Here is a 13,464-nt window from a genome sequence, read left to right on the forward strand (position 1 = left end):
ATGTTTTTGGAGTTTGGGAGGAAACTGGAGCACCTGGAAGAATTCCACACAAACACGGGGAGAACATACAAACTTTATGCAGATGTTTCTCTTGGTTGGATCTGGACCTAGGACTTAGTCCTGCAAGACAACAGTGCTAACCACTGTGATACTATGCTGCAACACCGTAAGCGCCATTGAAATCTCATGCATGCGCCTTTGTTCATGGCCCAGTGCATACACGATACTTGACCTGTGGACCTTAATAGAGGTTGTATTGCTATCACCTTGGCTTGCTTGCGGATCAAGGCCAAAAGGGAGGTCCTGCGGGATGTTGATCAGCAAGACCCAGAGCACTTGCTGAGCCTAGGACTGCCCTCAGGGCACTTGCCTAGTAATTTTCATAGCATTACTTGCAAAGCCCAAAAGTCATGCCAGAATATTGGCCTTATAAATATGGGCTTTACAGATAGCATGTGTATCTTGTGTACACATCTCAGTGCCAATATCTATTGTGATAAAATGAGGGTGGTTTCACATCTGTGTCGGACAATACCGGAATAAAAAGCACTGCAAGCAATTCTCTTTCTTCCGTCTCAAAACCAGGCAGTTGGGCGGACATCAATATAGTCAATCGGGTCCATCCAGCACTGTTTGGTTCCGTCTCTGGACGGAAGCCTTATGCCATGGGGATTCCCCTTTCCTGCTCCCCGAATGCAGCACGAAACCGGAATCCCTGATGCAGATTTTAAACCACCCTTAGGCCCAATGTCCACTGGCGGATTCCGCGCGAGTGATCCATAGCTCTAGGCACCCATAGGGATGCATTAGCATTCGCAAAACAATTTAGAGCATGCGGATGTGATTTTTTTTCCTGGTGTGCGGATCGCATACATGGGAAGAAATCGCAGCATACTCCATTTTGCCTACGGATCCTGCGGGACAGCTTCCCTTGAAGTCAATAGAAGCTGTCCGATCCACGGCACAGGCACAGCTGTCACTGTGGGCGTGCTGCGGATCCGTGGGAAAGAAGGAGATTTTTTTTTTTTTTAAATTGCACTGTGGATGCGACCAGCACGTCGCCAGTGCATCAGGACACTTCCGCTGTGCTGAAGTAAGAAGATCCGGCCAGCACGAAGAAGACCCGCGCTGGAGCTGGACAGCCAAGAAAATGTCTTTTCTTGTCCATGTCTGCAGGCACAGCTGGATTCCGCTGCGGGATTCAGCAGTGGAATCTATGCATGCAAGTGGCCTTACTGCTTGAAATTTCAGTAAACTGCCATAAAAAAACAATATAATTCACCATATTTAATATACATGTTAGATAAACTGTTGCAATATTTCCCTTTCGTAGCCTTGCCTTTGTAAAACGTTTGTCATGGCCAGATGTGTAAGCCCAATGAAGTGATGCGGTCCAGTTCCGCTAGTGACATGCAGTGATATACTGACAGCGCTTATGCTGCAGCTTCAGCATAATAATAGAAGGGTCAACTGTGTTTATTTAGCAAAAACAGCATCACTGGATTGTTATGCTGCAAAGAAAGACCAAAACAATCGTCCTAGAAGCAGAATTCTGGCTTTTATTACAGCGCTGGGCGGTTGCCTGCAGCTGAGCCCTCAAGGTGAAAAAGAGGAATAAACATAAAATAGGATTAGAGAGTGAGAGAATGAGCAGACCTGTCTACAGCCATCTGCACGGAGACTGAGCGGATCTGGACACAAGGCAGAGACAAAAGAAGCTTGAGAAATATCCTACATCAGATTACATCAAATCTCCCAACTCAACATCCCCAAACACTGTAGAGCCAGACGATACTGCAGCAACGTGGAGCGTCACTGAGTGCTAGAAAATCCTTAGACCTACTGGCTCAAGTGAGGAGCCTCTAATCCTAAATCTATGGGGTTCCAGCAAGTGGACTGTCTGATAAACCCATTCAACGTATAGTTTTTAGATAGTCACACTAGACCCTAGCCTGCCAAACGTTTTTAGTAATGGACTGTTTTATGATTTAAAGTTCAAGGAGAACACTTTAAAAAAAAAATTTATATGCCCCTTTTTTACATCAGGGGTGCACTACATGTGTGGCCCCATTCTGTGTGGCCCCAATTATCTGGACAGAAATATCTTTGTGGGGCTGCTTACATATAGATTCCATGTCAGATTAAAAAAGAGTGGCACATAACAGGGCAAGAGAAGCAGGCAAGAACTAAGGGTGCCCTGTGTAGCCATGTTTGGGTCCCCTATATATTAGGACAAGTACTGAGGATGCACCATGTAGTCATGTCCTGGTCCCCTATATATTAGGACAAGTACTAAGGGTACACTGTGTAGCCATGTCTGGTCCCCTATATATTAGGACAAGTACTAAGTGTGCCCTGTGTAGTCATGTCTGGTCCCCTATATATTAGGAGAAGTACTAAGTGTGCCCTGTGTAGTCATGTCTGGTTCCCCTATATATGAGGACAAGTACTAAGGGTGCCTTGTGTAGCCATGTCTGGGTCCCCTATATATTAGGACAAGTACTAAGGGTGCACTATGTAGCCATGTCTGTGTCCCCTATATATTAGGACAAGTACTAAGGGTGCACTGTGTAGTCATGTCTGTGTCCCCTATATATTAGGACAAGTACTAAGCCAGAATTAGGCTTATGGTCCTTTTTACATGGGACAAGCTGTCAGATAAGCGATGTCAGATAGCTCATCCCAGTGATGCTCGCTCATGTGGAGGTGGAATGGGCCAGGGAGCGTTCTCCCCCTGCCCACCTCCATTCACTATAAGCAAACAGTTGTTCAGATGTGACCAACTGCTGTTTACACTAAACAACACGTAGTTCAGTTTTCTGCATGCAGAAACTGAACCATTGAACAATTCTCATTCATTCGCTGCATGCGTTTACACAGGACGATTATTCTTCTGATTCCCGTGGGAGTCCAGGAATCTGAACGATAATCGCCCATGTTATGGTTCAAAAGTTTTTTATTTTGTCTGTTATGCAGATATGAAAATTACAAAGTTGTGGTGTCATTTTCATCAAACATTCTTACATTAACCTCAATTGTCTTCCTTTGTCTAGTTTTCTGTCTTATTCTTTGAAACAGACTTTTTTTTTTTTTTTTTAAATATAAGTATGAACTCTGATGCTATCAACATTTATAGCTTATAACTTCTCAGATTAATTTCTGGTATCTCTAGCTTCAGTTACTGATTGGTTAAACTGAGAAAAAGAAAACTTAAACATATCTAATATAACAGCTTCTTATGAAGAAAGATTGAGGAAAGAAGGGGGGGAAGTAAAGAGGGCTGGAATGTTGAGAGTGGGGGGGGGGGCTTGGTCAGGGGCGAGAGGAGAGAAGAGGGGGGGGGGGAAGTCATCTCGTATCTTGATTTGAGGGTTACGTTTCAGGGTCTGGTAGTATCCGAAGGGTCATTGGTTGTGTTTGTGTTGGGGAGTGACCCCCTTTCAAGCCATGGGCCTAAGTCTTGGGAGAAACGGAACTGATTCCATAGCGTCCAGGTGGCTTGGAAATTCTCTAGTTTCATCTCGTCTCTGGCACAAAGCTCCTCCATATATTTTATGTGATCTAACTCCTCCAACCACATTAGCCTGGAGGGGGGAGTTGATGACTTCCATTTTTTTGGGATTACCAGGCGCATTGCTTGAATGAAAAATCTCAATAGAGAACCTTTTGCTTGCTTCTGGGAGCCCGGGAACATTGAAAGTAATGCAATCTCAGGAGTCAGCTGTATTTGATTCCTACTAATTGCAGTGTAGAGGGAGTTGATCTCCCGCCAAAGAGGACAGATCAGTGGACAACCCCACCAGATGTGTGTGAGTGTTCCAGTTCCCGTGGTGCATCTCCAGCAGGTATCCGGATACTGGGGGAATATTCTCGCCAATCTCGCAGGTGTCTGGTACCAACGTGTTAAGATTTTATAGTTTAATTCTTGTAGTTTGCTGGACATGTTTATTTTGTGGGTTAATGTATAGGCCTTTGCCCATGACTCCTCTGAGGGTATGGTGTTCAGTTCCCCCTCCCACTCCCGCTCCAGCGCTCTGTTACAATGTCGTGTGTCTTCGGTTAGGAGCATCCGATATAGATTTGAGATTTTATGTTGATCTGTGGGGGTTGAGGTGCATAAATTCTCAAAGGGGGTAGTGGGCCGCCTCAGCTCCTGCATATCCCCCAGTGAGCCAATATAGTGGCCCAGTTGTAGGTACTGAAACCACGCTCCGGGATGGGGCCGCCTCCCTCCCAGGATCTCGCTTAATGGTTTAAGGCCAGTGCTAGAAATCACGTCTCGTACCCTAGGGATTGTGTCTGTGGTCGTGTCAGTCACCTCAAAGCCTCGCAAAAACGGGGGAGCTTCTGGGTTTCCTATCAAGGGTGTGAGTGGGCCCGGTCTATGGATCAGATCTGTCTTAGTCGCAGGGCCCATCCAGGCTGTCACCATATCTTCAATGAATGGGGACAATCCCAGTCCTCTGTGTTTCCCCCTACCGGGTAGCCATATGATCCCTCTACCCTGGCCGAGTGTCATGTCTTGTTCCATTTCCACCCATATCTTCTGTGCTCTACCGTGGAGAAGATCAAGAATGCGCTTAGATAACGTCGCCCTATAGTACAGGGCTATGTTCGGGACTCCCATGCCTCCTAGTTCTCTCGGGCTGGTTAGGGCTTTCCATTTGCGTCTAGGTTTGGTGCCTCCCCATATAAAACTCATGATTACCTTTCTAACCCGTGCCAGGAAGGAGCCCGGTATAGCGATTGGGACTGTCTGGAGGATATACAGAAACCTCGGGAGCGCATTCATTTTTACCGTGCTGATCCTTCCGAACCAAGATAACGGGACTCCCTTCCACCTAGTAAAGTCAGACTCTAGTTTAGTTATGAGGGGTATGTAATTTTTTGCAAAAAGTTTGTCTGGATCTGTGGTAAGTACTGTTCCTAGATACCCCATCTCCTCCGATTTCCATTGGAACGGGAGGGATGGCTTTAGGGTCTCGACTTCTATGTTTGGTAGGGTTACATTGAGAATCAGTGATTTGCTTAGATTGACCTTGAAGTTAGATAGTTTGCTAAATCGTTTAAATTCTTCTAATATATTGGGTAGTGCTATCCTTGGGTTTTTAATGTAGATCAGCAGGTCGTCTGCGTATAATGCTACCTTATGTTCAGTTTCACCTGTTCTAATTCCTTGTAGGTTGGGGTTTGTCCTAAGTGCGCCCGCCAGCGTCTCCATTACTAATATGTATAGGGAGGGGGACAGGGGACAGCCTTGCCTGGTGCCATTACGGATGTCAATCGTGCGTGACAGCAGGCCATTAACCCTTACACGGGCTGAGGGGCCTCTATAAAGTGCCATCACCCAGTCCATGAACCTGGGTCCGAGGCCTGTGCGTTGTAAAGTCGCTTCCATGAATCCCCAGCTCACCCTATCAAACGCCTTCTCGGCGTCTACCGAGAGCAAGCACAGGGGCTCCCCATTCCTGCGAGCTCTGGACATGAGGGCCAATGTTCTTATTGTGCTGTCCCCTGCCTCCCTCCCCGTGACAAAGCCCACCTGATCCCTGTGCACCAAGGTTGGAATGTGTGCCTGGAGGCGTGTGGCCAGAATTTTAGCGAATATTTTCGTATCTATATTTAATAAGGAAATTGGCCTGTAGCTGCCGCAGGCCGCTGGGTCTTTGCCCGGTTTGGGTATCACAGTTATCACTGCTTGCAGTGCCTGGGCGGGGAAGGGACAGGTCTCTGATATGGAGTTGAATGCGTTGAGCATCAAGGGGGCTAGTTTTTCCCCCATGAGTTTAAAGAAACGTGGGGTATAGCCATCGGGTCCTGGGCTTTTGCCATTTTTGAGGGAGTGGATTGCTTCTTTTATTTCCTGAAGGGAGATGTCCTCCTCCAGGGTCTCCTGTATAGTCTCTGATATCCGTTTTTGGGCGTGATTGGTTAGGTACTCATCTCTTTCTTTGATCAGTTCTCTATTTTGTTCCCTATATTTGTCTGGTAGATTATATAGGCTATGGTAGTAATTATAAAAATTTTCCATTATTCCAGAGTTGGTGTGAGTTAGGTCTCCCCCTGGGGTTTGTGTTGCGAATATGTATGTCTGAGGTGTTCGAGGGTTCAGGGCTCTGGCTAGACCTTTGCTGCATTTGTTGCCATATTCGTAGAATTTCCCCCGAGCTCGATCCCGTTGGCATAGTGAGATCTGGTCCATTAGAAGGAGTATTTTGTTTCGGACAGCGGATATTTCTGCCGTCCTGGTGTCTTGGGTTGCTTTTTTGTTTAGGTTCTCTAGGTGACTTAGGTGGTTAAGTAAATCCTTTAGTGTGTTAGCTCTTTCTCTTTTTAGCCTTGCCCCATGCGAAATGAGTATTCCGCGTATCACACACTTAAGTGCTTCCCACTTAGTCGGTGCAGGGGTGGTGTCTGATGTGTGGTTATTTTTGAAGTCTTCGATAGTCTGCTGGATTTCCTGCACGCATAATGCATCATTCAGCAGATTATCGTTTAAACGCCAGTTAAACTCCCTCTGTTCCCTCTGTATCCCTTTAAGCGATCCCCATACCGGAGCGTGGTCCGACCATATAAAGGATCCTATCGAGCTGAGGGGATTTCGGTCCAAGAGCTTATGTGAGACTAGTAGGTAATCTAAACGCTGGTAGCAGCCATGGGAGGGGGAAAAGAAGCTATAATCTTTTGTTTTTGGATGTAGTGTCCTCCAAAGGTCAACTAACCTAAGGCTGTGGATCTCCCTGCGGAGTCTGCGTAGTGCTGTGTGTGTAGTTTTAGACTTACCCCCAGAGGAGTCGAGCGCGGGGTCCAGGCTGAGGTTGAGGTCCCCTCCTAAGATAACGTTGGAGCCGTCCGCGAAGGCCCTCAATGCCCCCAGTATCCGGATTCCGTAGCGCACCTGTGCTTGATTTGGGAAGTAAACATTGGCAAAGGTTAGAATTTCGCTTCCGGTTTGTATTTTTAAGAAGAGGTAGCGTCCTTCCGGGTCTACTGATGAGGAGATGAGTTTATGGGGGAACTGTCTATGAATTGCAATCGAAGTGCCTCCCTTTTTTTTAGTAGGATGAGGGCTGTGGTGCCATATGGTATAGTTGCGGTTTCTTATTTTAGGGATTTTATTAGCCTGAAAATGTGTCTCTTGTAAGAGAGCTACCATGATTTTGTGTTTGTGGAGATGGTCCAATATCTGTCCCCTCTTAGCGGGGTTGTTCATACCCCTCACGTTATATGTGCCAAACGAGATGTTTTCCATTTATAATCTTCGTTATTGCTGTTACTCTTAAGTTGGTTAAGGGTGGTAGAGGTTGGTTTTGGGAGAGGGGGGGGGGGGGACAGGGAGGGCAAGTAGAAGGGAAGAGTTAGGAAGGAAAAGGTAGAAAGAGGGAGAAGTAAGGTTTTGTTTAGCAAACAAACCTTGCGCAGCTAAAGGCTGCTGCGTGTAACTTCGTGGTGATATGCTAGCGAAAATGCTAGGTGTCGCTGTGTTGCGCGACGGTTCACCCTGGGTGGGAAGTGGAGGGAGGTCCGCAAGAATGGAATTGGTCTCCGGTCACCCTCCCCCCCAGAGTGAGTATTGGCAAGCTAGGGAACCCGTAAGGGGTCCTTTTCATATATGTTCCTCCGAATTTTTTGGCGAGCTAAAGTCATAGTATAATCTGAGTCGAAACTTTAAACAAATTAAGTCAAAACATTCAACAGGCGGGTGGTGTCTTCTGTGGTCCTGGGCCGTTCAGTGGCAGAGTATGAATCCCTAGTTAGAGTCCTGTGGTTGCGTAGGTTCTCTGGATTGTCGTACTGTATTTTCAGGTGTCTGCTGTTTGTCCTCTGCGCCGGTCACGGCGTTGCTTGGGTTGTGCAGTTTGCCACTGATCTTTGGTTCTTTCCGTGAGTAGATTCGGTAAAGTGGGCCAATCTGGGAGATTGATCTGTGGGAGCTGGAATGTTCCTAAAAACTTGGGTAAGTCTCCCAGTGAGCGTAATGTGGATGTTTTGCTTTCTTTTGTGGCCGTCAGGGAAAACGGGAACCCCCAGCGATATGGTATATTGTTGTCTTTAAGTGCTGTCAAGAGCGGTCTGAGGGCTCCTCTAAGCCGGAGAGTGTGGCGCGCGAGGTCTTGCAATATAATTATTGGTCTGTCCTTATGTATGAGTTCACCTTTCTCTCTAGCGGCGCGCAGGATCGCGTCTTTCTCTCTATAGAAGTGAACTCTGCAGATTATATCTCGGGGCCTTTTTGGGTCTGTTGCTCTGGGCCCTAGTGCCCTATGGATTCTGTCCATTATGATGGGGTTTTCAGGTGAGCGGCCCAGGAGTTGGGAGAAAAACGTTTGTGCCCAGTTTTCTAGTTGGTGGCCCTCGATTTCCTCTGTTAGACCTCGGATACGTATGTTGTTTCTTCTATTTCTATTCTCGAGGTCATCGAGGTGCATTGTAAGGTTGTGGATTTGGTCTGCCTGATATTGAATGGCTTGTCTGTGCGATTCGAGAATAGCGGTTGTTTCTTCCTGGGCCTCCTCTACCTCTATGAGTCTGTGACCCATATGCTGTATATCTGTGTGTATCCGCTCTAGCGCTTCTTTGTTAGATGACTCAAATCTGGCGAATAGGGCATACAATTCATCTTTAGTGGGTATGGACATGATGCGCTCCTTCCATGCATCCTTTTCCTCCCTGCTCACATTTTTTGTGCTTGTGGCGCGTTCTGGGCTGCTATAGGGGCTTAGGTCTGGTGATATTGACCACCCCGTGGCGTCTGTCTTGTTTTTTACTGATGCGGGGGCCGCCTGTGATTCCCTGTGGGATGTTTTGTGCAGCGTGAGTGTAGGTGTATTATTGTGCCTTTTACTCACTGTTTGGCTGCTTTCTGGTGAAGTCTGTGGGGTCTCTTCCTCCTTGCTGCTTGTCTCTTGCAGTCCTCTGTGTTCATCCTCTTCTCCTGAGAAGCTGCTGGCTGGTGAACGCTGCAGGGGTGAGTGCTGCTGCTCTATGTATTCAGCAGGGAGCTCCGCTCCACGTGTGTGCCCTGTGGACGGCGCCATCTTTGTTTTCTGTGTGCCTCTCTGAAGGATATCAGTGCTGGGCTTCACTGCTGCTGCTCTCCCCCTCCCTTCTGTCAGGGGGGGTTGTGGTGATGAGCACTGCTGTGCCGTGCCGGCAGCTTGTAGGAGGGAGGCCCCTGCACTCTCCGTTGTCTCCTGTGCTTCCCTCTGTGTGCTATCAGTGCTGGGCTTCACTGCTGCTGCTCTCCCCCTCCCTTCTGTCAGCGGGGGTTGCGGGGATGAGCGCTGCTGTGCCGTGCCGGCAGCTTGTAGGAGGGAGGTCTCGGTGCTCTCCGGCGCCATCTTGCCTCTTCTTACATGCGGCCCCGGCGCTCCAAGGTAGCGCTCCATGCCGCTCTTCTTTCTGTTCTCCGCCGGTGTTCTGGTCTCCGCTGTCGCCCGCTTCCTTGCCTGACTCATTTTTGCCCGATATCGCCTTTTTGTGGAGGTTGGTTCAGTGTTCTGGGTGAGGTATGACCGGGAGTACTCTCCTTATGCGCCCTGCTCGGCCATCCGCTAGCCACGCCCCCATAATCGCCCATGTTAAAGGGCCATTAGCCTATAGTAATAAACCTCAGATAAGTAAAGTACCATATTTCCCCCAAATAAGAGCCTGCCTTATATTAATTTTGCCTCAAAAGAGGCACAGGGTCTTATTTTCAGGGAGTGTCTTATACTTACCTGGCAGGCGCCGTTCGGCTCCCTCCCGCTGGTCTCCAGAGCTCCGTCGCTCTTGCTTCAGTCCTCAGCAGCCGATAGAACATCGCTTCCTGGTAACAGAGTTCGTGAACCCTGCCGCCAGGAAGCGGAGGCTCTGATTGGTTTTCTAGTGCGGAGATTCAGCCAATCAATGCAGCGCTCGGAGAACCAATCACAGCCATCGTATTGAATTGCGTATAAGGCCTCTTCGCCATATAGGGAGCCCAGTATTATGAATGAAGCATTATAGTTGGGGGCCCAATTACAGATTTTGCATTCAATTTCGCCTCTGGATGGTATGCCTGGAATATGTGCCTGGTTAATCCTTATTTATACAGTACATCTAGATATCCCTCATCTTCTCAAATGCAGTAACACTTGTAGTTGATTTTATTCACAGCTATTTATATAGATGACTAATTAAATAATTGTCAAAATGCATATGTATTTGTAGTGTACAACATCCGATCATGTGTCATTATGTCCAGTACTAATTCCCATTATGGACCATACCTTAACACGTATACATGCTTATTTTGATGCATGCTTTTCTTATTAACATTTCATTCCTAACATGCTGTGTAAATGTATATGCAGTCTAACTTTACCATATATTTCATTACAAATGCTATATATGTATGAATGTATAGCTTTAGTAATGAAATATATAGTCTGGCATTTTTCTGGTTCCCAACACAGAAGACACTGTATATGTGGAAGTTAAACCTACTTACATTATATGACGCTGTGTTTCTGCTGTCCAATAGGAATATATAAGTACTACTTTTGCAGCACTGCGCTCCAATCAGATTCTTACTTTGAAGGTTTGTGGGTAATTGCAACTAAATAACCTCTGCAGACGATGTCCCAACCAGAGCTGCAATATTGCATTTTCGAAGTGAACCGTTAATCATCCCAGCAAATAAAAATATATAGTCTTCTATTGTGTGCTACTTATATTGTCATATTGTTACTTCAGCCTTACTGAAGGTCATCATCTCATTACAGCATAGGCATTTTCAATGGGCCTTAGCAAGGTGCATGTATAAAGAAAATGCAATATGAAGCTGCCAGACATTGTATGACAGAGAACCTGAAAATACTCTTCCACTGAAATCACATGGAAGAAAAGTTTATTCTCTTTTCCATTTTACTTGGAAACCTAAGGTACATCTCTTTAAAGCGAGGTGCAACACAGAAGTCTTATGACCAATGTCCATTATTTGGGTCGTAGATCATCACGGCCAAGTGGCTACAAGTACTCTCGCACATAAGGCAAACTAATTGACCTATGAATGCCAATAGGATTGAAGTGCTGTCCTCATTGTGCCTGCCTATGGATGTCAGACACACAGAGGTCAATGTGAGATCAGGAAGTATCTAATGGGTCCAGCTACAAGTCACATTATCTAACATGGTACTGATACAGTACATGTCCAAAAGCCATAACTAGGAGAAATGTTCATCATCTGTGCTCAGCAGTATATTTGGTGAGCATTATTGAAACCCTTGGCCATTATTATAGGATCTGACCCACCAGTTTAGATGACACAATTGGAAAGGTGCCATTGATAGATTCTGCTAATCTGTCCAATGTGCATGGGATATATATATATTAGTAGCTACAGACTTGTCAATGTTGTCTGACATAATTTAAGCCACTTGAAGACTTAGATTTTAGAGCACCAGACGATATCTGAAAGATCCAAGTAAAATGCATAGTGGACATTTGTAAAATGGTTGGGTATAATGGAATTTTTGGGTATTGGATGTATTAGGGTGGTTTCACATCTGTGTCAGAACTTTCTGCTGGAGGTTCTATCGCAAATCCAGCTCAAAATACCAGGCAGCTGGGCAGAGAGCGACCGGTCCCCATTATAGTCAATGGGCTTCATCCGCTGTTTAGTTCCTTCCAGAGATGGAGCCATGCGGCCATGAGGATTCCCCTTTCCTGCTTTCCGAACGGAGCAGGGAAACGGAACCCCCAATGCAGATGTGAAAGCACCCTTACTTTTTTGAATGTTTTATACATATCTATAGCATTGCAATGCAGATTGCATCAAGTATTACATCCAATCTAACGAGAATGACACTGGCGTCACTAAATTGTTTGTCATACAAATCACTAATCATATATGTGACCAAGGATATTTATTAAGGCAATTGTCCATGAATTCCAGTAATGCTACTCAAGCTTCTGTGTTCTACTTCAAGACACTCACATGAGCTTCAATGTAAGCACTATTAAGGCTGTGGTTATTATCATTGCTTTCTATAGAACAGTTTGATGAGAACTAAATGAAATGATGTGCGGTTTAAAGAGCGGTACCTGAATGGTCTCCTCCTACTTGTGCTGTTTCACAGTAAAACATTCTGTTACCCTTTCTCTGTTCTTTCTTCTCTTGTCTTGTCCGATCTTCTGACTTGTCACACTTTGCTGGCCCATCTTGCACTGTTTCCTCCCACCCTTGCACTGGGAATTTCTGGTCTGATGTCCCCCATCAGCTGTTGCCTGCTATGATTAATACAGTGCGGGCGGTTCAGCCAGCGATCGTAAGGAAGCGCATCTTCCAGGTACTCTCCTTTATTTGCTTGGCATTCTGGCTCATTTACTGCCTTGCTTCCCAAAGGGTTTCTTATTGATTTTAGCAGTTTGCATAATTGTATTTATCTTTTTTTGTTTTGCTTTTGCTTAATTCTATCTAATAAGACAATGATACCAAGTGGTGGCATGATAGCGAAATACAAATATCTAACTCTTAACTTAAAGGGCTATTTCGTTTTTTTCCACCTGCCCAGAGGACAATCCCATCCTAGTGTCTGTATTATGGCAGTATGAGAATTGTCTCACACATTGGTAGCAGTTCTTCATACAGTTTTTGAGCCAAAACCATCTAACAGGAAGAAGAAGTAAAACTCCTTCCTTTATATTTCCCATATCCTTTGAATCCACTTCTAGTTTTGGCTAATGCAACTGCATGAAAAACTGTGAAAGTGTTGTTTTTAACCCCTTAAGGACTAAGCACAGTAAATTTACAGCACTTGCTTCTGGGCTTCAATCCTGGTCGATAGTAAAAACATAGCACGGGATTAAAGTTCCTGCTCCTGCAATTAAGCAGGAGCAGGCCGGGTTCTCAGCTGTTAGTCACAGCTGAGGACCCAGAGAAGAAGGTAGAAGTGGTTTTTAACCACCGCTTCTGCCTTCTCATTTACAGGCGGTATTATTGTATCTTGATGCCACCAGGAAGTCCTGGAGGAGTCAAGAGTGACAGCAGGGTCACGCCCCCTGAAGCGGGTCCTGGCAGCCCACTAAAATGCATTTCTCTGCTCCTGCCTCCCGTGTCAGCTCCCGGCACTGAGAGAAGCTCCTCCCTGCTGGCACCCAGGCTTGTGTCAGCCCACAAACATTAACTTGTCAGCTCCTGGCTGCAGTCACGGCTTCCTGCTGTGATACAGCCTCCCGGCTGCAGGGCCGCCTCCTGAGCAGTCAGAAAGGCTCCCCGTCCTCCCTGCTGCTGCTCTTTATTGGCCACCCCCTGTACCTTCACAGCTCCAGTCCCAATGCAGCTGCTTCTTGGCCGGCTTCATCGCGCTGCTGTTTGTGATCTCCCGTGGCAGCCCACTATACTTCCGCAGTGGCACCTTCCGCCCCCTGTCCAAGCCTCCCCGCTGCTGGTATCTATTCCTTGGTGGCTCTTCCTTCCCACGTGCGCGCAATGTACCTCCC

The 13,464-nt window shown here is 46.4% G+C and overlaps 1 protein-coding gene across 1 annotated transcript in view; it reads left to right on the plus strand.

Moving 5' to 3' along the window:
* COL13A1 (collagen type XIII alpha 1 chain) overlaps window positions 1-13,464 on the plus strand; it is a 265,902-nt gene that overhangs the window by 155,736 nt on the left and 96,702 nt on the right. Inside the window, exon 16 of the mRNA XM_066601620.1 lies at window positions 10,505-10,561. Coding sequence (XP_066457717.1) covers window positions 10,505-10,561 — 57 coding nt within the window. The remainder of the gene's footprint in view (window positions 1-10,504; window positions 10,562-13,464) is intronic.

The sequence above is a fragment of the Eleutherodactylus coqui genome, chromosome 4, assembly GCF_035609145.1.
Source record: "Eleutherodactylus coqui strain aEleCoq1 chromosome 4, aEleCoq1.hap1, whole genome shotgun sequence".
In the NCBI taxonomy this organism is placed as follows: Eukaryota; Metazoa; Chordata; class Amphibia; order Anura; family Eleutherodactylidae; genus Eleutherodactylus; species Eleutherodactylus coqui.